General features: G+C 35.1%; 1 protein-coding gene across 5 annotated transcripts in view; it reads right to left on the reverse strand.

Annotated features, from left to right (window-relative positions):
• The window catches only part of LOC110005513 (deoxynucleoside triphosphate triphosphohydrolase SAMHD1), a 158,874-nt gene that overhangs the window by 27,393 nt on the left and 111,033 nt on the right, over positions 1–20,448 (reverse strand). Inside the window, exons 7-29 of one of the 5 annotated variants that reach the window (XM_065961272.1) lie at positions 19,030–19,149; positions 18,347–18,454; positions 17,664–17,771; positions 16,996–17,088; positions 16,165–16,302; positions 15,494–15,589; positions 14,404–14,514; positions 13,880–14,011; positions 13,209–13,304; positions 12,004–12,104; positions 11,677–11,806; positions 11,494–11,585; positions 11,252–11,367; positions 10,551–10,690; positions 9,644–9,733; positions 9,412–9,516; positions 9,177–9,283; positions 7,406–7,440; positions 7,206–7,297; positions 6,380–6,469; positions 6,207–6,251; positions 5,970–6,079; positions 3,622–4,670 (exon numbers count right to left, since the gene is read on the reverse strand). The exons of 1 other annotated variant lie outside the window; for it this stretch is intronic. In XM_065961272.1, the coding sequence (XP_065817344.1) occupies positions 4,625–4,670; positions 5,970–6,079; positions 6,207–6,251; positions 6,380–6,469; positions 7,206–7,297; positions 7,406–7,440; positions 9,177–9,283; positions 9,412–9,516; positions 9,644–9,733; positions 10,551–10,690; positions 11,252–11,367; positions 11,494–11,585; positions 11,677–11,806; positions 12,004–12,104; positions 13,209–13,304; positions 13,880–14,011; positions 14,404–14,514; positions 15,494–15,589; positions 16,165–16,302; positions 16,996–17,088; positions 17,664–17,771; positions 18,347–18,454; positions 19,030–19,149 (2,301 nt within the window). In that variant the 3' untranslated portion in view covers positions 3,622–4,624. Of the gene's footprint in view, positions 1–3,621; positions 4,671–5,969; positions 6,080–6,206; positions 6,252–6,379; positions 6,470–7,205; positions 7,298–7,405; positions 7,441–9,176; positions 9,284–9,411; positions 9,517–9,643; positions 9,734–10,550; positions 10,691–11,251; positions 11,368–11,493; positions 11,586–11,676; positions 11,807–12,003; positions 12,105–13,208; positions 13,305–13,879; positions 14,012–14,403; positions 14,515–15,493; positions 15,590–16,164; positions 16,303–16,995; positions 17,089–17,663; positions 17,772–18,346; positions 18,455–19,029; positions 19,150–20,448 lie in introns of those variants that run through there. 3 more of the 5 variants (XM_065961271.1, XM_065961269.1, XM_065961270.1) reach the window with 3 other exon arrangements.

Here is a 20,448-nt window from a genome sequence, read left to right on the forward strand (position 1 = left end):
ATTAGACACCTGACAGAACACAATAAAAGAAACATTGGACACACCTGTCCTTTAAAAACAAAGAGCAGCAGTAAAGAACACTCCTAGCTCTAATGTGATAAAAGTTTCCCCATAATTACATTTCTAATGATCAGCCTCACATCTCCATTGTTACAGAACAACAATCCTCCTAATGTTGGAATGAAGAAAGTTCATTCACTGACATCTGTCATAAACAGGTGAAACCTTCACTCTGAAACCAGCAGTTGCAATAAAGAAAATGATGAAAATAAAAGTTAACTCGTGACTGCACAATACTAAGACCAAAACACAAAGATATGCATGCATGCATGCATACAAGCTATGCATGGAGCCCACATTAGCACACACACTCAAGTGCATAGGAGTACACTTTTCTTAGTGCACACCTAAAATATAAATCCATGAATGCACTCTGAATTTTAAATTTCTGACAGAAATTGGAATTTCCTCATAGTTGCTTTGATTAAATATTTCATGTTGTAGATAATTTAATGCACTTAAAATCGTTCTATTTTTATAATAACTTCATTTCTACTTCATCTGTTAGTCACTGTATGATTTAGCAATTCAAGTGAGACATTTTTTTAAAAGTTGGAAAAATGTTATACAAATTTTAAGAACATTTTGTTTGTAATCCAACCTGAATCCATCACTCAACTTGAGAATACCAAAGAAAAAATGAACTATAAACTATATGAAACATCAAATAATCCTGCATGAAACATAGCAGATTTTTTACAATCCTCACAAAAATAAATGTGAAACCAACTAAAGAGATTAAAAAGTACATGCATGTTCAGAGTGTCATCACTTCTTATTGACTAAACCTGTGTTTGTTAGCCAACAGTAGTTGTAAACCAGCTTATTAAAGGCTTAATATGCAATTTTTCACACTTAAATGCAATAGAAATCAAGGATATCCTCTGAAAATAACTCCGTGAGTCATGACTGTCTACAATGGGTGTAACACCGGAGTCCCACTGTCTGTGATGCTTTCCGAGTTTTCCAAGTCCTATCTTCAGTTTTTTTTTACATCGCTGGGACGGCCGGCCAGCTCATCCCCTCGTGTATAAAAGTTGTTTAATTGAGGGACTAGAGAAAAGAGAATAACATTCTGTACTCACTGCTTAATTGAATGTCACGTAAGCGTTTCTAGATCACGGTCATTTCAGGTAAATTTACATGCAGTGTGAAGATACGAGCATGATAAAGATTGCTAGCATTAGCATGCTAACACAACAATGCAGCACAAGTTGTTTTGGTTTCATGCTGGTGATCAAGGGCGACATCTTCTGGATCAAAAAATTGCATATGAAGCCTTTAAGGAGCAACAAGAGGTAGTGTGAAAAATGTTGCATGTGTTACTGCTCTGTAGATAGATTTACACCTATACTCTATGTGAGAACTGCAAATAAATCAAATGGCCACAAGATGGCAGTGTTGCTCAACTCTCCATGGTTTGGTGCGCTCTCACCATTTGATGAAATGAATGCTCTGCTGGAGAAAATTTAAACAGGTACTGATCTTTTTTTTTGTACACTGAAAGGAAACATAAGAAACCCTCAGACTGTAAAATATTATTTTATTCTATGATGACGAAAAGGTCCAGCATGTAAAGGAGGTGAACATCTGCAGTAGTTTTATATTTAGTGGATGTTTTTTGGTATGAATTTGTCTTCTATCCAAAAATAAAAGATGAGACTATAATATATGACCTCCAGTAACATCCAGAATGAGCACATTACAGATGTGTGTCTATCAATGTGACATTTCCTACCTTTTCTTGTGAGATTACTTCTGATTGCAGACATAGAAAGTTGTTTGAAGATAATATCTATGTTAACATATCTCACTTTGTTATCTTACTTCCATAAAGAGTTGGTTTTCTTAATTTCATCACAAAGATATGACTTTATTCCCAGGTCAGGTATCTTTATAGGGCTTATAAATATCAATTTTTATCATCTAATTTCTGCTGAGGCTTTAGTTTTGTTTTAAACTGAAAGAAGGATATCAAAGTCAAACTGATTCTCTGTGCAGCAACACAGATCAAACTTAAATGACAAATGTCAGCTCATGTTAGTATAACTATTGATTTGATGAAGTCAATGATGTACTAAAACTGTAATATCTGGTACTTTTTTATGCTACTTATTTTGCCATATTCACAAATCACAAATCAGTAGTCAAAAAAAAACACAAATCAACATAAAGCAAATCAACATAAAGCAAATGAACCTAACGTAAGGACAAAGGAACGCAAACTCTGAGTTCACATGTTTGTACACAGGATCTGATGCTGTTTCAAAAGTTGATCCTCTTTGTAGATGTTGTGAATGATTTTAGCTGATGACAAATAGGAATATTACAGAGCTTGATAAATATTGTCAATCCAATCAAAATAATTTCAATTAAGTTTTTAAAATTGTTTTTTAAACTATCATTAATACATGTGTTGTATTGGAAATAATGCATAATATATCAACAAAATAAGAATGAAGTAAGGTGAAAAGTCCATTTTCCACTCACATCAAGGTTTCCGTTGTTCTCTTTAGCAGGTCAGTGTAACACATTGGATCTAGATTTTTTTCTATTTTTTTCTGTGCATGAGGAGTTACCAATGTGAACCTCCATAAATGATGCTACATTTTTTTCATTTTATTTGTTTTTTATTCATTAATTACCCTATTTTTTTTCTCAACTGAACTCTGCTTAAGTCAGATAGAAAGCATGTGATCCAAACTCCACACACTGTTTCTGTTGATGCAAATGAGCAAATGATGTAAGTTGATGATTACTGTGTCCTACAAATAAACTTAACATGATGTGTTTAAATAGGCAATGTCGACATTAACTCAACCTGTGAAGCATGTGAGGGCAGTAAACATACATCTAAAGAACAGATTAAATGAATTTGATTGAATGAATGAATGTTAATGACTTTGCCAATTACACACACAACTCCCATTAAACTATTTTATCTATCGTTGAAAGTCTTGACACTGGCTGCCTGTTTGTCTTCATATTGATTTTATTATTGTCTAAAGCACTTGGCCTCCCACCAGATTAATTTTTCAGAGTTGATTTTAGTTTATGAACCAGGACGACCCCTCAGGTCTTCTTGTTCTTCTATGGTTCTTCTTTTAGTTGTTCCACAGAGCAGAACAAAAACCTTTTGTGATTCTGCGTTTTGCTGCTCTGAGACTTTGGAACAGACTTCAGAAGATCAGAGAATATTGAGATTTTTAAAAACAATTTAAAAAACTCATTTATTCAGTCTGGCTTTTCTATATGACTTAATCATTTTAAGGCTTTTAATTTACTATATTTTAATCAATATTATTCATCTCTACTTTTAAATTTACATTTTAGTGTTTGATTTTAGGTTTTTAGTATTTATATTTATTAATCATTGTGCTGATTTCATTTCTTATTGCTGTTATATTTTACAAACTACCTTTTGTCAGTCATTTTTCCGCTCCTTTGTAAAGGACTTTGAACTGCAATTAGATTTGTACCACAGGTGATATATACAGTATATATATACATATACATATATATATAGATGCATATGGTTTGATAGATTACACAATGTTGAACTCAGGATTTTCTCTGATGTTTATTTTGAATACATGCAGATTTTATCAGATATGAACCCATCACAACAGGAATACACTTGAAAGGTTCTCATAGATGCATTATGTAAGAACCAATCGTCAAACAATTATAGCTTCACTTAAAGTGTGTCATACATTTAAACACATTCATCATCCATTGAAGAAAGGTAGTTGATGGATACGTGTAAAAGATATTTTTCAATTCGAATTTCAAGTTTTTAGATGCAAATAAAGGTTTTCACAAGTTCCAGTTTTTAAAGTAAGAATCATAAACTCAAAAGAAGAGCACATTATAAAACATGCCCAAAATAAGACTCATTTTAAAACAGGTTAAAATTGTATTGTGATAATAAATGCTGCAGATACAAAGTAATATAATATAAGATAATACCAGTCACCAAAACATCACTCATGATCATCTCTCATTAAACACCAAAGACAAATAATCTAATCTCATGTCCTCAATCTTCAAACGATTAACATCAAAACTAAAACACCACTGAGTATTATAAATCCCTAAATAAAACCACAAGTGAAATATTCACTCCATTACACATGTTGGGAGTGCTTTACATCTTTCCCCGACCAAAAAGAATTCACAACCTACAAAGAAGCATAAATGTGACCAAAAGCTGAATCAATTCAGAAACATGCAGTTTATATATTCAGTTTGAGACAATGATTGTTGGATTTCAATAATGGCTTTCTTTACCTAAATGGTATTCAACAGCCATACAGCTGCTAGCTGTGTAAGTATCCAGTGTCATGTGTGTCTATGTATAGGTTTATATTATTATATATTATGATTTATCTTTGTCCTCAATAAAAACATGTTGTATGTTGTTGGAACTTATGCAGATGCAGAAGGGAGTCAACAATTTAAAACAACAATACAACATGTATATGATAAAAGCTAGAAAGAGTCCTGAGTCTGAATAAGAAATAATTCTGTGTTATTCATGTTGTTGAGTCATTTCCATGGTCTTTTAATTACCCTCAGGTCCAAGCAGATGCGGCTTCTTCTCGAACTTGCTGCATGTTAATAAAGACACAAAAGTACATCTGTTTAAAGAAAGCAGTGTAGAGTAAACCTAGTGAGAGATAAACTGAAGAAGAAATGATTCTATTTAACAAACGATCTAACATTCAACTTATTTTAAAGATAAACGATGTACTCATCATGCAGATCCATCATCTCACTGCTGAGAACTTTCAGTTTTTGTAAATCTCAAGTAATAAAATACATTATTTCAAAGTTTTGGTCCGTTGGTAGGAAAATACAAAAGTTTGAAGACACCAATGCTAATTTAGCATCAAAAAAGGATCAAAATCATATATATGCAAAAAAAAGAATCCTGAAGTTTTGTTTCACTATGCAATCATTCCCTCCCTGCTCATTGTTCCATTCTAATGCTCATATATTAAAACAGCCTTTCAATGTAATAAAACCACTAACTGCATATATTAATATGTCACATACACACCCATTCAGAAAGGCCAATTTTTACAACAGAAATAAACATGTTTACAGCCCGATTAAAAAAACCAAATTGGTCTGATTATCTCATGTCTCAATCAGCACACACTGTATGAAGAGGGATTTTTTTTTTAACATGTCCGTTTTTCTTTTAATGAAGGATACACGTTATTGACAATAAGACCCGTAGCTTATAGGCCTGGGCTAAAAAAAATGTTATCAAAATGTCATATCAGTCGATATAATTATCACAATAATTATCAATCATTTTTACTTTCAAATTTTCAAATTTAAAAGCTGATTTTTGCTCCTGAGTGAAAGTTGAAGAAACCAGAGGGTTGGTTAATCTTTTGGTTTCACTCCCATGCTGCTGTTGCTTACCTCTCTTAACCTGAGGGCCCCAAACCAGAGTCCTGCACGGTTCCAATACAGGTCAGTAAAATTGTTTCAGTACAGAAACCTGACTGACTGTCTAGACTTGCTGTCTAACCTGGATGCAAACCAGGACAAAGGACCAATAACATGTTGGAGTGTTGCTCACTTTGGCAGTATTTTGTTAAGTTAAAGTATCAAATCTATTAGAGTAGAGCTTCACCAGCACAGGTAAGCATACGTTAACCTGAAAGGAAGACCGAAGGCTGAGGATGCTAGCACAGCTAATGTTTTCCACACTCAGCAGATTGTAGATCACATGTTCAATCATATTAAATAAACTGTACTCAATGTGGACTGTTTTCTATTTACTTTAGCCAAGTCAACTGGTTTTATGTTCAATCAACAGCAAGTTAGTTGATATTGTATCCTTTAACATCTTCATATTCAACTATTATCAAAGGATTGGAAAATCATTGTACCACTGTTCAAAGTGCTTTTTTGCAGCCTCCACACCCTCGTCATCAACATCATCCTTACAGAAGACCCTGATCAGCTGCTCAGAAATGATCAATGTGCGAATCCTGGATTCCTATAAAGAATGACAGCAGCTTTAATTTGAGAGTTATGGAGACATAAACCTCCTTACAAATAACAGACAGAAGAACTATTGAATGATTGCGATAAAAAAATTGTTTTAATCAATAATTAGTTCTGACATTTTTGCTGTTCTCGTCTTTCATGCCGTAGTCCTTGTTAATGACCTAAAAAGAAGGTCGAGAGTAAAATGTGTGCCATAACAAATTCTGCAACATCTTACAAATCAAAGAATCAGCAAAACTGAAGATTTTACAAAAAAAGGTCAGATGACAGAAAGTAAAAGAAAACTCACCAGGATTTCAAAGTCCTCTGGTTTCAGGTTGTTTTCTTCCTCATCAGGGAGGAGTTGAGCCAATTCTTCTTTCCAGCCAGTAATCTGGCTCTTGACAAGGAATCAGAAAAGAATTACAACAGTGGAAAAGGATATAGATTCAAGTTTTTTTTCCATTTTAAGTTGACAATGTAAGAAACTTGGAATTCAATTCTTATTCACTCAAAAAACTGCACCAACTTAGTGTAAATGCATTTGACTGTAGGGCTGCATGGTATGATCTAAGCATTAATTTTGCTATGTGTACAAGTGCCATGGTAATATCCCAGGACGTGTGTTAGTCCATGAGCACATAAAGTGTAGAGAGAGAGAGAGAGAAGGGATCACATGCAGTGTATGAAGATGAACTGTTTTTTGCTTAGAAGTTACTGTCACAGGGCTCTTGATGCAAATTAAATGTAGCTTTGAATGTATAAGGGGTTCTTATTTGTAAAAGAAAATAAACTTGAAGACCCAGATAATAATAAAAATATAGTATGAACATGAAAAGAAAACACAGTTTCCCCAATATCATGCAGCATTAGTTGACTGAGGGATTTTGTATTGTAAAACATTTCAAGCTGCTATCCAATTCACATTACATTTCAAAAAGAGAACTGTTCAATAGTGCTGCTGTTCATGTTAAATGTAATAATAACACGGGCTAGATAAAATGTTGGAGACAGTAAATAATGTGATGTGTACTTATTCTATTAACTGAAAATGAGCACATTATCCAGCTTTGTGATAACAGTGCATTAGATCACGTGTAATAAATGTAATGAAACACAAGAACACACAGACTTACTTTCCAATCCTTGATGGGGACCTTTTGCTTTCTCTCACCAACAAACTTGTAGATCTCTCCAGAGACAATGTTTTGCTGAATCTTTCTTGCCTCTAAGAGTAACAGAGTGACAAGCAAACGACAAACAATAATAATTCAGTGTTTTTCATGTTGTTTGGTACTTTCCTTGGTGTCAACTGCAGGAGGATCGCTCTAATTACCCTCAGATCCATCCAGATATGGATTCCTCTCCAGCCTGCATGTTAATAAGGACACACAAGTACATCAGTTTTAAAGAAAGCAGTGCAGAGTAAACCTAGTGAGAGATAAACTGAGGCAGAAATGATTCTATTTAACAAACGATCTCTCATTCAACTTATTTTAAAGCAAAACAATGCACTCATCATGCAGATCCATCATCTCACTGGTGAGGATTTCCAGTTTTTTTTAAATCTTAAGTAAAAAAAAATATTTTCAAAGTTTTTGTCTTTTGGTACTAAAATACAAAAGTTTGAAGACACCAACATTAATTTGGCATCAAAAAAGGGATCAAAATCATATAAAAGCAAAGAAAAGGCAACAGTGTCCTGAAGTTCAATGCAATCATTCCCTCCCTGCTCATTGCTCCATTCTAATGCTCATATATTAAAACAGCCTTTTAATGTCATAAAACCACAAACTGCATATATTAATATGGACAATGAGTTTTGGTCTGTTGTGAAAAGAGCGAAGACAAAATACCGACCAACATTTTGTGCTGGTGACTTCTTTTGGAGCCAAGACATGTGCAAACTGAAGCACAACAAAACAAAAAAAGATCCCTCAGGTCAGAAAGAATCCCAGTCTCGATTCTCACATAGTTGCGATGTCATGTCTGCGTGATGCCGATTCTCTTGCTCCTTTTTCCTTCACAAACTGCACTTACGCTGCACTCGCGTCAGTATTTCCCACACAGACAATACTCGGGCTACCCAGGTACATGTATAGCTGCCCAAGTAGCCTATATTTTAAAACCATATGTTTTAATTATTAATAAAATTGCCGTCCGCACGAGAGAGAGAGAGAGAGAGACAAAAAGAGGGCTGCTGTTTGTTCCTCCCTCCTGTTAATGCACCTGAGGTCCAGCCCTCCTGACATGTCAAAACTGAAGCTTCTCATGACTTAGTTTTATTATGTTTGTGAAGCTGCTTGCTGCCGATGTGATGATGCTCTCTCTTGGTTTTGCTGAATCTTGATAACAGGCCTTCACATCATGCTCACCTGTTGTAATAACTGAGATGCTAGATCAACTTTTTAAAGAGGGAGTTTTGTTGTGTTGCACAGAGCCCATGAAGGCTCAGTTAAAAAAAAAAAAAAATGCTGTCTGCTAGTCAGTACAATGGACTTGTAAAGCGTGGCTACGGACTAGCAAACTGTTGGCAAGGTTTCATAAATTCTGTGAGACAAAACAAGGGGCTGAGGTCCATCAATTATTTCCATCAGCAAGGCATATCTGCTTTTACTCTCTCTCTCTCTCTCTCTCTCGTGCGCACATCTTTATTCCATTTCTTTAAACGAGACAAAATCAGGATGAGAATGCAGGAAAAGAAATGTTTGGTGCTTAACATTTTCTTGGGGAGACCCCACCTGAAGCTGGCTAGAGAAACACTGGAAGCCACATACACACCCATTCAAAAAAAGTCTGTTTGAGACTGTAGATCACATGTTCAACCATGTTAAATAAACTGTACTGGGGATAAGACTTGTGTAAATCAGTGTAGTGACACAACAGAAAACTCAAAGTACTTGGTCTTTTTCGATTCTCTGATTTTTTTGAAATTTTCAAAATCCAAAACAACTGTTGACTGTTTTCTATTTACTTTAGCCAAGTCAACTGGTCTGAATTTATATTTGATGTTTTATGTTCAATCAACAGCAAATTAGTCGATATGTATTTTATCCTTTAACATCTTAAGATTCAACTATTATCAAAGGATTAGAAAATCATTGTACCACTGTTTAAAGTGCTTTTTGGCAGCCTCTACACTCTTGTCATCAATCTTCTTACAGAAGACCCTGATCAGCTGCTCAGAAAAGCACGTTGTGCGGATCCTGGATCCCTGTAAAGAAGGACAGCAGCTTTACTTTGAGAGTTTTGGTGACATAAGCTGCCTTACAAATAATTTAACCCAATAAACAGAAGAAATATTGCGATAAAAAAATGTTTTAATCAATATTTAGTTCTTACCTTTTCTTCGGGCATTGCCTTTGCCTTGTTAAGGCCAGATTTGCTGTAGAAATGAACATGTTGGATAGGGTCTTTATCGTCCATGCCATAGTCCATTTCAATGACCTAAAATGAAGGTTGAGAGTAAAAGTATGTGTGCAATAACAGATTTTGCAACATCTTACAAATCAAAAAATCCGCAAAACTGAAGAATTTACAAAAAGGTGAAATGAAAGAAAGTCAAAAAACTGACCAGGATTTCAAAGTCCTCTGGTTCCAGGATGTTTTCTTCCTTGTCAGGGAGGGGTTGAGCCAATCCTATTTGCCAGCTAGGCTTCCGGCTCTTGAAAATGGAGCAGAAACGTTGAGAACAGTGCGAAAGGATAGAAAAAGGTTTTTTGCATTTTAAGTTGACAATGTAAGCAACTAGGGCTGCATGGTAGGATTTAAGCATAATTTTTGCGTATGTGTACAAGTGCTATGATAACATTACAGAATATATAATATCAATCATATGTCCTGAAATGCATCATTTCATGCCATTTTTTGTTGTTTCTGCTTTTGAAAAAACAAAAAGCCTTCAGTTTCTCTCTTTCCATGACTGATCTACAATATCAGTCTGTCTGATCCTCTTCCTGATCACAAAGAGAAGTGACTTCTGTGCAGGCAGAGTCTATGTGCACATAAGATGTAGAGTTAAAGGGATCACATGCAGTGTGTGACGATGAACTGTTCTTTACTGTCACAGGGCTCTTGATGCAAATTAAAAGTCACTTTGAACATATAAGGGGTTCTTATTTGAAAAAGAAAATAGAATTGAAGGCCCAAATGATAATACAAATTGTAATTGTATGAACCTCAAAGGTTATCGCAGTTTCCCCAATATCATGCAGCATTAGTTGACTGAGGGATTTTGTATTGTATGACATTTCAAGCTGCTATCCAATTCACATTACATTTCAAAAAGAGAACTGTTCAATAGTGTTGCTGTTCATGTTAAATGTAATAACAACACGGGCAAGATAAAATGCTGGAGACAGTAAATAATGTGATGTGTACTTATTCTATGAACTGAAAATGAGCACATTATCCAGCTTTGTGATAACGGTGCATTAGATCATGTGTAATAAATGTAATGAAACACAAGAACACAGACTTACTTTCCAATCTTCGATGGGGTCCTTTGGCTTTCTCTCACCAACAAACTTGTAGCTCTTTCGAGAGATGATGTTTTGCAGAATCTCTCTTGCCTTTTTTAGTTCTGAGCAGGAAGACTTCAGTATTTCCTCAAACACGTTGTCTAAAAGAGTAACAGAGTAACAAGCAAACAAATGATAATAACACACACAAAAATTAGTGAATTTAATTTAAACACACTCAATAAATTGTAAGACATGGCATGTTAATTTATAAGTCATCGCAACTAAATTAACAGGATGTGGTTTATTTATCTTTAACAAATGCACGATAAAAAAAATGGATAAAGTAGCATAACTGTAAATGACCTAGCAACAGAGCCATCTGACAGAAAGCAGCATCTAACAAAGTGTGTTTCCAAAAAGTGTTGAAATATGTCATATTTCTGTTACTTCATAAATAAACATCCTAAATATCAAACAAGTTCAAATGATCAGGACAGCCAGTTGTTCAGGATGTTTGAGACTGGATTTGTGAACTCCTCAAACTACCAGATAACCTTGTCCTTGGCCAAACATCAAAACCGACCAAGTGCCTACACACAATTTCCTTTTCAGATTGTTGGGTGTAGTGCATTATTTAAAACAATGTCTTGATACTCCTGTAGTCTGAATTTGCTTCAATGTTAAACATGAGCTAACAGCACACATTTAAATCTACACACCTGTGAGCTTTGTGTAGGCCTCCATGTCCTCATTGGCTGTAGAGAGAGTGAACATCCTCCCTCCTGATCCTTCAATCTGAATGTGACCGTCTGCTTTCAAAAAAGCCTCTGCAATCCTGTATGTTCATATCAAACATATTATTACTGATGAGATAGTGAATCATGACGCAGATCAAATAATGGAAATCAGAAGGAGACCAATCTTATATTTGGAGTACTAACTTCTGAAGGTAGACACTTACATTTCTTGTATGATTTGGCTTACTCTGTGCTGACAGGCTCTTTTGTGGAGACGGTGTCTTGTATAGAACAAGTGGTACATATGGTCTTCCTCCTGTTGAGGTTAGGACTGTAGTTTAGTCATAAATAACAACATTATCAGTTTGCTTTCAATTATCTGTTTACAAGCTCAAGTTTGTCAGCACCTTGTCTCTGGTGCAGATAGTTTTCCTTTTTCCTTCTTTGCAGTCTTTGTCTTCAACCTCACACACTCTGGCAAACTTCAGGAAGCGATGAAAGTCAAAGTTGTTCTTGATCCCCAGGTAGGAAGAGTCCCTGAGTAGAGGCAGATTGAGGCAAGGTGAAGAAAATAGGTGTATAAAGTGAAACTGAATTTACTGGAGAGTTTTGTAGCCTATAATTTAAAATAATCAGGAGAATAATGCATTGTTCACGGTAAAAAAAAAAAAGAAGTGCTGTCGCGGTCTTCATCACAAAATGAATTGCTCTACAGCACTTCATTAAAACCTGACCTGGCCAAGTAGTCAAACTTGTCCACATCAACGCCGTTTTTTTTGTTGGACACAATTTCGTAGAGGAAGGACTTTTCTTTTGGGCGCCCTTTGTACGGCCACTGCAGGGATGACGACACAAAGCGAATCAGGACCAGTTTTATTGACACGTATGTTGTTGTCAATGAATTTACACTGCATAGAAAAAATATGTAGGACCATTCCACAAAACAGAGATAAAGATAAACTATGTACATGAAAAAGCATGACAAACAAAACAACTGTTCAATTTTAAGATCTGAGTTCTAGGCAGAAGAAAAACTTTTTTTTTAACGATTTAAAAAAAAGGACTCTTCTTGTCCGCCTTTATACTGAGGAAATGTTACAAAATAGTGACATTAGTGACATTGCTGTTGAGGACACAGACTTATTTATGCACAGATGGGGTGAACTTGCCTTTTCTTTTGTTTTTTTTACTTTCTTTATTGCTTTTACATATTAACAATATTTCCATTTAGTAATGTCCGTACAGAATGTGTATTTTTTTTCCGAATTTGCCTTTTCTACAGCAATCTTCTCCTGAGTGATTTTCACTTCTTCAGGTTTCAGATTGTGTTTCTTCATCATCACTTGTTCAAACTTACTCTGTTCCTGTAATATTTACAGTTAGGGATGTAAAGATTAATTGTAAAATCGTGATAAATCGATTCAAAAGTGTCAAGATTCACATCGGTACTCTGAAAAATGAATCGCAATAATATCGTGAGCGTCAGCAGCTGTAGAGCAAGATTTTGAAATTGAGGACGCACCACCCTCTTTTAAATCAGAGGTGTGGAAGCATTTTAGCTTCCCCAAGACAGAAAATGAAAGATGTGAGAAGATAACAGACGAGACAAAAACTGTGTGTAAATATTGCAAGAAGACAGGGAACTACACAAATAGCACAACCAACATTTGCAGAGTAGATCTCAAAACGTGTGTATGTAAGAAACACTTTAAATGTCAGAGTTCCTCAAGTTCCTCAGAATTTGACGAGTGACTTAATGTCATCCAATTTACTGTGGACATATACTGTATAAAACATCCTAACAGGCTTTATCAGGGTTATTAAACTAGCTGAACTCAACCCAGATATAATACTAAGCATTAGATTCATTATCTTCTCTTATCTTGTATTCATACAGTATCTTATCCGACTTCTGAAAAATATAATGAGGTGAACTTGCCTTCTTGCCTTTAGCAATCATCTCCTGAATGTTTTTCACATCTTCAGGTTTCAGATTGTATTTCTTCATCATCTCTTGTTCAAGCTTACTCTGTTCCTGTAATATTTACAGTTAGGGATGTAAAGATTAATTGTAAAATCGTGATAAGTCGATTCATAAGTGTCAAGATTCACATCGGTACTCTGAAAAATGAATTGCAATAATATCGTGAGCGTCAGCAGCTGTAGAGCAAGATTTTCAAATTGAGGACGCACCACCCTCTTTTAAATCAGAGGTGTGGAAGCATTTTAGCTTCCCCAAGACAGAAAATTAAAGATGTGAGAAGATAACAGACGAGACAAAAACTGTGTGAAAATATTGCAAGAAGACAGGGAACTACACAAATAGCACAACCAACATTTGCAGAGTAGATCTCAAAACGTGTGTATGTAAGAAACACTTTAAATGTCAGAGTTCCTAAAGTTCCTCAGAATTTGACGAGTGACTTAATGTCAGCCAATTTTCTGTTGACATATACTGTATACAACATCCTAACAGTCTTTATCAGGGTTATTAAACTAGCTGAACTTAACCCAGATATAATACTAAGCATGAGATGCATTATCTTCTCTTATCTTATATTCATACAGTATCTTATCCGACTTCTGAAAAACATAATAAGGTGAACTTGCCTTCTGCTCTTTGGATTCCTGTTCAGCAATCATCACCTTAATGTTTTTCACATCTTCAGGTTTCAGTTTGTATTTCTCCATCATCACTTCATCAATCGGTTTCAGCAGGTGGTTAAGACCGTCACAAGAGCCCTTTTCATGTTGCAATACACACAGTCATAAATGTATCAACACAAGATTTAAAACATAAATACAATAATCCCACATACTTTAATTTCCCCCACATTTGCAGAGAAGATCTCAAAAATTTTATTTAAAAAAAAGATTAAATGTCAGAGTTCCTAAAGTTCCTTAGAACTTGACGAGCTACTTAATGTCAGACATGTGTGAACACAGCATTCACACTCTTTTGGCTCCTCAACTTTTTTGATCTATTTTTTTATTGAATTGTGCACTGTGTGCTCTTTTTGGCTATCTTTGCTCTTTGCTGCCCGTTGTGGGATGAATAAAGTTTTATCTTCTTTAATCTTATATTCATACAGTATCTTATCCAACTTCTGAATAACATAATGAGGTGAACTTGCCTCCTGCTCTTTAGATTCCTGTAGAGGTCCAGCAATCATCTCCTTGATGAATGTTATGTCTTCTTCAGGTTTCAGTCCATACTGCCTCATCAAGTCTTTGAGAGTCTCATACTGCAAGACACACAGACTCATAAATGTGTGTTAGTAATTATTTTCATGAATTCATTCATCTTGATCATTTTGTGGATATATCTTTAAATTGTGTCAACCATATCAGAGTAATTCTTCTTTTAGGTTTGTGAAGCTGAAATACATGTGTAAGAGACCTCATAGTAGCAGAGTTATATTTGGTTTGGAGCCAAGTGTCTGTTGTGAGCTGAAAAGGAAATGTGACTCTGAGACTGAAGAAATGTATATGTCTGATATTTAAGAGTCAAGGTGATGTCTTCTTTCTAGCCTTTTAGAGATGTAACGAAGCAGCCAGGAATTTGTAGGATGTACCTTCTAGCAGAATATAAGCAACACTGTGAAGATGAAGACTTTGCCACTTTGCCCATGATGGCCAATGTTTGTCAATGATTGCCAATGATTGTGAGATCTTGGTCAGCATGGGTCAGCGATGGTCCGCACTTTGTCAGCCATGTGTGTTGTGTTTCTATGTTGTCTGACCATGGCTGAATAAATCTAAGACGATCCACAATCTGTTTCATGATTTCATCATTGTTCATCGACTATAGAAACAACCCCCACCTAACAGTGGCGTTAACGATAAGGGACGTCAACCTAACAATGTGTCAACACAAGATTTAAAACATAAATACAATAATCCCACATACTTTAATTTCCACCACATTTGAAGATTATATCTCAAAACTTCTGTATGTAAAAAAAAAATTAAATGTCAGAGTTCCTAAAGTTCCTTAAAATTTGATGAGCGACTTAATGTCAGACATGTGAACACAGCATTCACACTCCTTTGGCTCCTCAACTTTTTTGATCTATTTTTTATTGAATTGTGCACTGTGTGCTTTTTTTGGCTATCCTTGCTCTTTGCTGCCTGTTGTGGGATGAATAAAGTTTTATCTTCTCTTATCTTATATTCATACAGTATCTTATCCGACTTCTGAAAAATATAATGAGGTGAACTTGCCTTCTTGCCTTCAGCAATGATCTCCTGAATGTTTTTCACATCTTCAGGGTTCAGTTTGTATTTCTCCATCATCACTTGTTCAAGCTTACTCTGTTCCTGTAATATTTACAGTTAGGGATGTAAAGATTAATTGTAAAATCGTGATAAATTGATTCAAAAGTGTCAAGATTCACATCGGTACTCTGAAAAATGAATCGCAATAATATCGTGAGCGTCAGCAGCTGTAGAGCAAGATTTTCAAATTGAGGACGCACCACCCTCTTTTAAATCAGAGGTGTGGAAGCATTTTAGCTTCCCCAAGACAGAAAATTAAAGATGTGAGAAGATAACAGACGAGACAAAAACTGTGTGTAAATATTGCAAGAAGACAGGGAACTACACAAATAGTACAACCAACATTTGCAGAGTAGATCTCAAAACGTGTGTATGTAAGAAACACTTTAAATGTCAGAGTTCCTAAAGTTCCTCAGAATTTGACGAGTGACTTAAAGTCAGCCAATTTTCTGTTGACATATACTGTATACAACATCCTAACAGTCTTTATCAGGGTTATTAAACTAGCTGAACTTAACCCAGATATAATACTAAGCATGAGGTGCATTATCTTCTCTTATCTTATATTCATACAGTATCTTATCCGACTTCTGAAAAACATAATGAGGTGAACTTGCCTTCTGCTCTTTAGATTCCTGTTCAGCAATCATCACCTTAATGTTTTTCACATCTTCAGGTTCATGTCCATACTCCTCCTTCATCATTTGTTCAAGATCAATCGGTTTCAGCTGGTAGTTAAGACCGTCAGAAGAGCCCTTTTCATGTTGCAATACACACAGTCAGAAATGTATCAACACAAGATTTAAAACATAAATATAATCATCCCACATACTTTAATTTGTGAGAAGATAAAAGATGTGAGAAGATAACAGACGAGACAAAAAATGTGTGTAAATATTGCAAGAAGACAGGGAACTACAGAAATAGCACAACCAACATTTGCAGAGTAGATCTCAAAACGTGTGTATGTAAGAAACACTTTAAAAGTCAGAGTTCCTAAAGTTCCTCAGAATTTGACGAGTGACTTAATGTCAGCCAATTTTCTGTTGACATATACTGGATACAACATCCTAACAGGCTTTATCAGGGTTATTAAACTAGCTGAACTCAACCCAGATATAATACTAAGCACAAGAGTTTTTTGGAAGGTGATACTGCAACTCCGTTTTCTCTTTAAGGGTTTTTTCACACCTGGGTAGTTTGGAAAAGTTGTTCTGAAACCATAGCCCGGTTTGTTCATACATATGTGAACACAGCAATCACACTATTTTAGCTCAACTTTTTAAATCTATTTTGAATTTTTTATTGAATTGTCCACTATGTGCTCTTTTTTGGCTATCCTTGCTCTTTGCTGCCTGTTGTGGGATGAATAAAGTTTTATCTTCTTTTATCTTAAATTCATACAGTATCTTATCTGACTTATGAAAAACATAATGAGGTGAACTTGCCTTCTTGCCTTCAGCAATGATCTCCTGAATGATTTTCACAACATCAGAGTTCAGGTTGTGTTTCTCCATCACTTGTTCAAGCTCACTCTGTTCCTGTAATATTTACAGTTAGGGATAGAGAGATTAATTGTGAAATCGTGATAAATTGATTCAAAGGTGTCAAGATTCACATCAATACTCTGAAAAATGAATCTCAATAATATTGTGAGCGTCAGCAGCTGTAGAGCAAGATTTTCAAATTGAGGACGCACCATCCTCTTTTAAATCAGAGGTGTGGAAGCATTTTAGCTTCCCCAAGACAGAAAATGAAAGATGTGAGAAGATAACAGATGAGACAAAAACTGTGTGTAAATATTGCAAGAAGACAGGGAACTACAGAAATAGCACAACCAACATTTGCAGAGTAGATCTCAAAACGTGTGTATGTAAGAAACACTTTAAAAGTCAGAGTTCCTAAAGTTCCTCAGAATTTGACGAGTGACTTAAAGTCAGCCAATTTTCTGTTGACATATACTGTATACAACATCCTAACAGGCTTTATCAGGGTTATTAAACTAGCTGAACTTAACCCAGATATAATACTAAGCATGAGATGCATTATCTTCTCTTATTTTATATTCATACAGTATCTTATCCGACTTCTGAAAAACATAATGAGGTGAACTTGCCTTCTGCTCTTTAGATTCCTGTTCAGCAATGATCTCCTTAATGAATTTCACATCTTCAGGTTTCAGATTGTATTTCTCCATCATCACTTGTTCAAGCTTACTCTGTTCCTGTAATATTTACAGTTAGGGATGTAAAGATTAATCGTAAAATCGTGAAAAAGCGATTCAAAGGTGTCAAGATTTGCATCAGTACTCTGAAAAATGAATCTCAATAATATCGTGAGCGTCAGCAGCTGTAGAGATAGATTTTGAAATTGAGGACGCACCACCCTCTTTTAAATCAGAGGTGTGGAAGCATTTTAGCTTCCCCAAGACAGAAAATGAAAGATGTGAGAAGATAACAGATGAGACAAAAACTGTGTGTAAATATTGCAAGAAGACAGGGAACTACAGAAATAGTACAACCAACATTTGCAGAGTAGATCTCAAAACGTGTGTATGTAAGAAACACTTTAAAAGTCAGAGTTCCTAAAGTTCCTCAGAATTTGACGAGTGACTTAAAGTCAGCCAATTTTCTGTTGACATATACTGCATACAACATCCTAACAGGCTTTATCAGGGTTATTTAGCTAGCTGAACTTAACCCAGATATAATACTAAACATTAGATGCATTATCTTCTCTTATCTTATATTCATACAGTATCTTATCCGACTTCTGAAAAACATAATGAGGTGAACTTGCCTCCTGCTCTTTAGATTCCTGTTCAGCAATCATCTCCTGAATGTCTTTCACATCTTCAGGGTTCAGTTTGTGTTTCTCCATCATCACTTGTTCAAGCTTACTCTGTTCCTGTAATATTTACAGTTAGGGATGTAAAGATTAATCGTAAAATCGTGAAAAAGCGATTCAAAGGTGTCAAGATTTGCATCAGTACTCTGAAAAATGAATCTCAATAATATCGTGAGCGTCAGCAGCTGTAGAGATAGATTTTGAAATTGAGGACGCACCACCCTCTTTTAAATCAGAGGTGTGGAAGCATTTTAGCTTCCCCAAGACAGAAAATGAAAGATGTGAGAAGATAACAGATGAGACAAAAACTGTGTGTAAATATTGCAAGAAGACAGGGAACTACAGAAATAGCACAACCAACATTTGCAGAGTAGATCTCAAAACGTGTGTATGTAAGAAACACTTTAAAAGTCAGAGTTCCTAAAGTTCCTCAGAATTTGACGAGTAACTTAAAGTCAGCCAATTTTCTGTGGACATATACTGTATACAACATCCTAACAGGCTTTATCAGGGTTATTAAACTAGCTGAACTTAACCCAGATATAATACTAAGCATGAGATGCATTATCTTCTCTTATCTTATATTCATACAGTATCTTATCCGACTTCTGGAAAACATAATGAGGTGAACTTGCCTCCTGCTCTTTAGATTCCTGTAGTCTTCTGTCTTCTGTCATGTCTTCTTCAAGGATCGCTGGTTTAAGATACTTCTGTTTCAGCATGTGGTCTAGCATGTCACAAGAGCCCTTTTCATGCTGCAAGACACACAGACTCATAAATGTGTCAACACAAGATTTAAAACATAAATATAATAATCCCACATACTTTAATTTCCCCCACATTTGAAGAGTATATTTCAAAACTTGTGTATATTAAAAAAAAAAAGTTAAATGTCAGAGTTCCTAAAGTTCCTCAGAATTTGACGAGCCACTTAATGTCAGCCAATTTTCTGTGGACATATACTGTATACAACATCCTAACAGTCTTTATCTGGGTTATTTTGCTAGCTGAACCCAACCCAGAGTCAAACTGTTAAGCACAAAAGTTTTTGCCTGAGAAGGTGATACTGCAGCTCAGTTTTCTCTCTAATAGTAAGGGAATATTGCAAAAACATGGGAATAAATTCCTCACCAAGAAATTTCTTCACAAGTGTGTTCATAAAGGTGTCTTATAACATATCCTTGGTGGAAACATTTCCACACCCACTTTTATTGTACATTTAAAGTAGCTAAATATGGTGATCTCTAAGGAAGAAGATTAGGGCCACTGAAAAAATAAAATTGGTTCTGATTTTTTTTTTATTCTGACTTTAATCTCAGAATTCTGAGAAAAAGGTCAGAATTCCCGCCAAAAAAACAGAACCAACATTCTTTTTTTCAGTGGCCCTAATCCTCTTCCGTAGATTTCAATATCTCGAATACTAGTTTAAAAAAATACTGCACCACATTTTCAAATGTCTGAGGGGTCCAGGTCGAAGTCTTCTCCAGACTCTATACTGTTCTTAAAGTAGTGATAGGGACCCCTGGTGGCTCATGAGACACTAAGAGGTGGTTTGCGAGATGCCTTCCATTACCAAATAAAAAAGTTGAACGATATAAAATTGCATATTTTACCCATTATTGTGAAAAAAACATACAAATGTATTTGAATTTTAAAAGCAATTATAGTGGCAAAGTAAGATTTTTGCTGAAATGAAAGAGATGGTTAAAAACTCTTTAAATGTAAGTTTTCACACAAGTGAAACAATGCAGGTGTCTGTTGCTCCCTACGAATGAAAATACACACATACTTCACCTGAGTGTCTGTTTATTTAATGTTGTATATCCAAATTTTCAAATTTGAACCAATAAGGTTCCAGGTACATGTACCCCAACTTTGAGTAGCTCTCAAGGATTTTCCTACTGGAGTTGGATTTAAATATTTTTATATGTGTTATAAGACACCTTTATGAACAGATTTGTGAATACATTTCTTGGTAAGGAATTTATATATATATATATATATATATATATATATATATATATATATAATGTAAGGGTTTTTTCACACCTGGA

The sequence above is a fragment of the Labrus bergylta genome, chromosome 12 (assembly GCF_963930695.1).
Source record: "Labrus bergylta chromosome 12, fLabBer1.1, whole genome shotgun sequence".
Taxonomy (NCBI): Eukaryota; Metazoa; Chordata; class Actinopteri; order Labriformes; family Labridae; genus Labrus; species Labrus bergylta.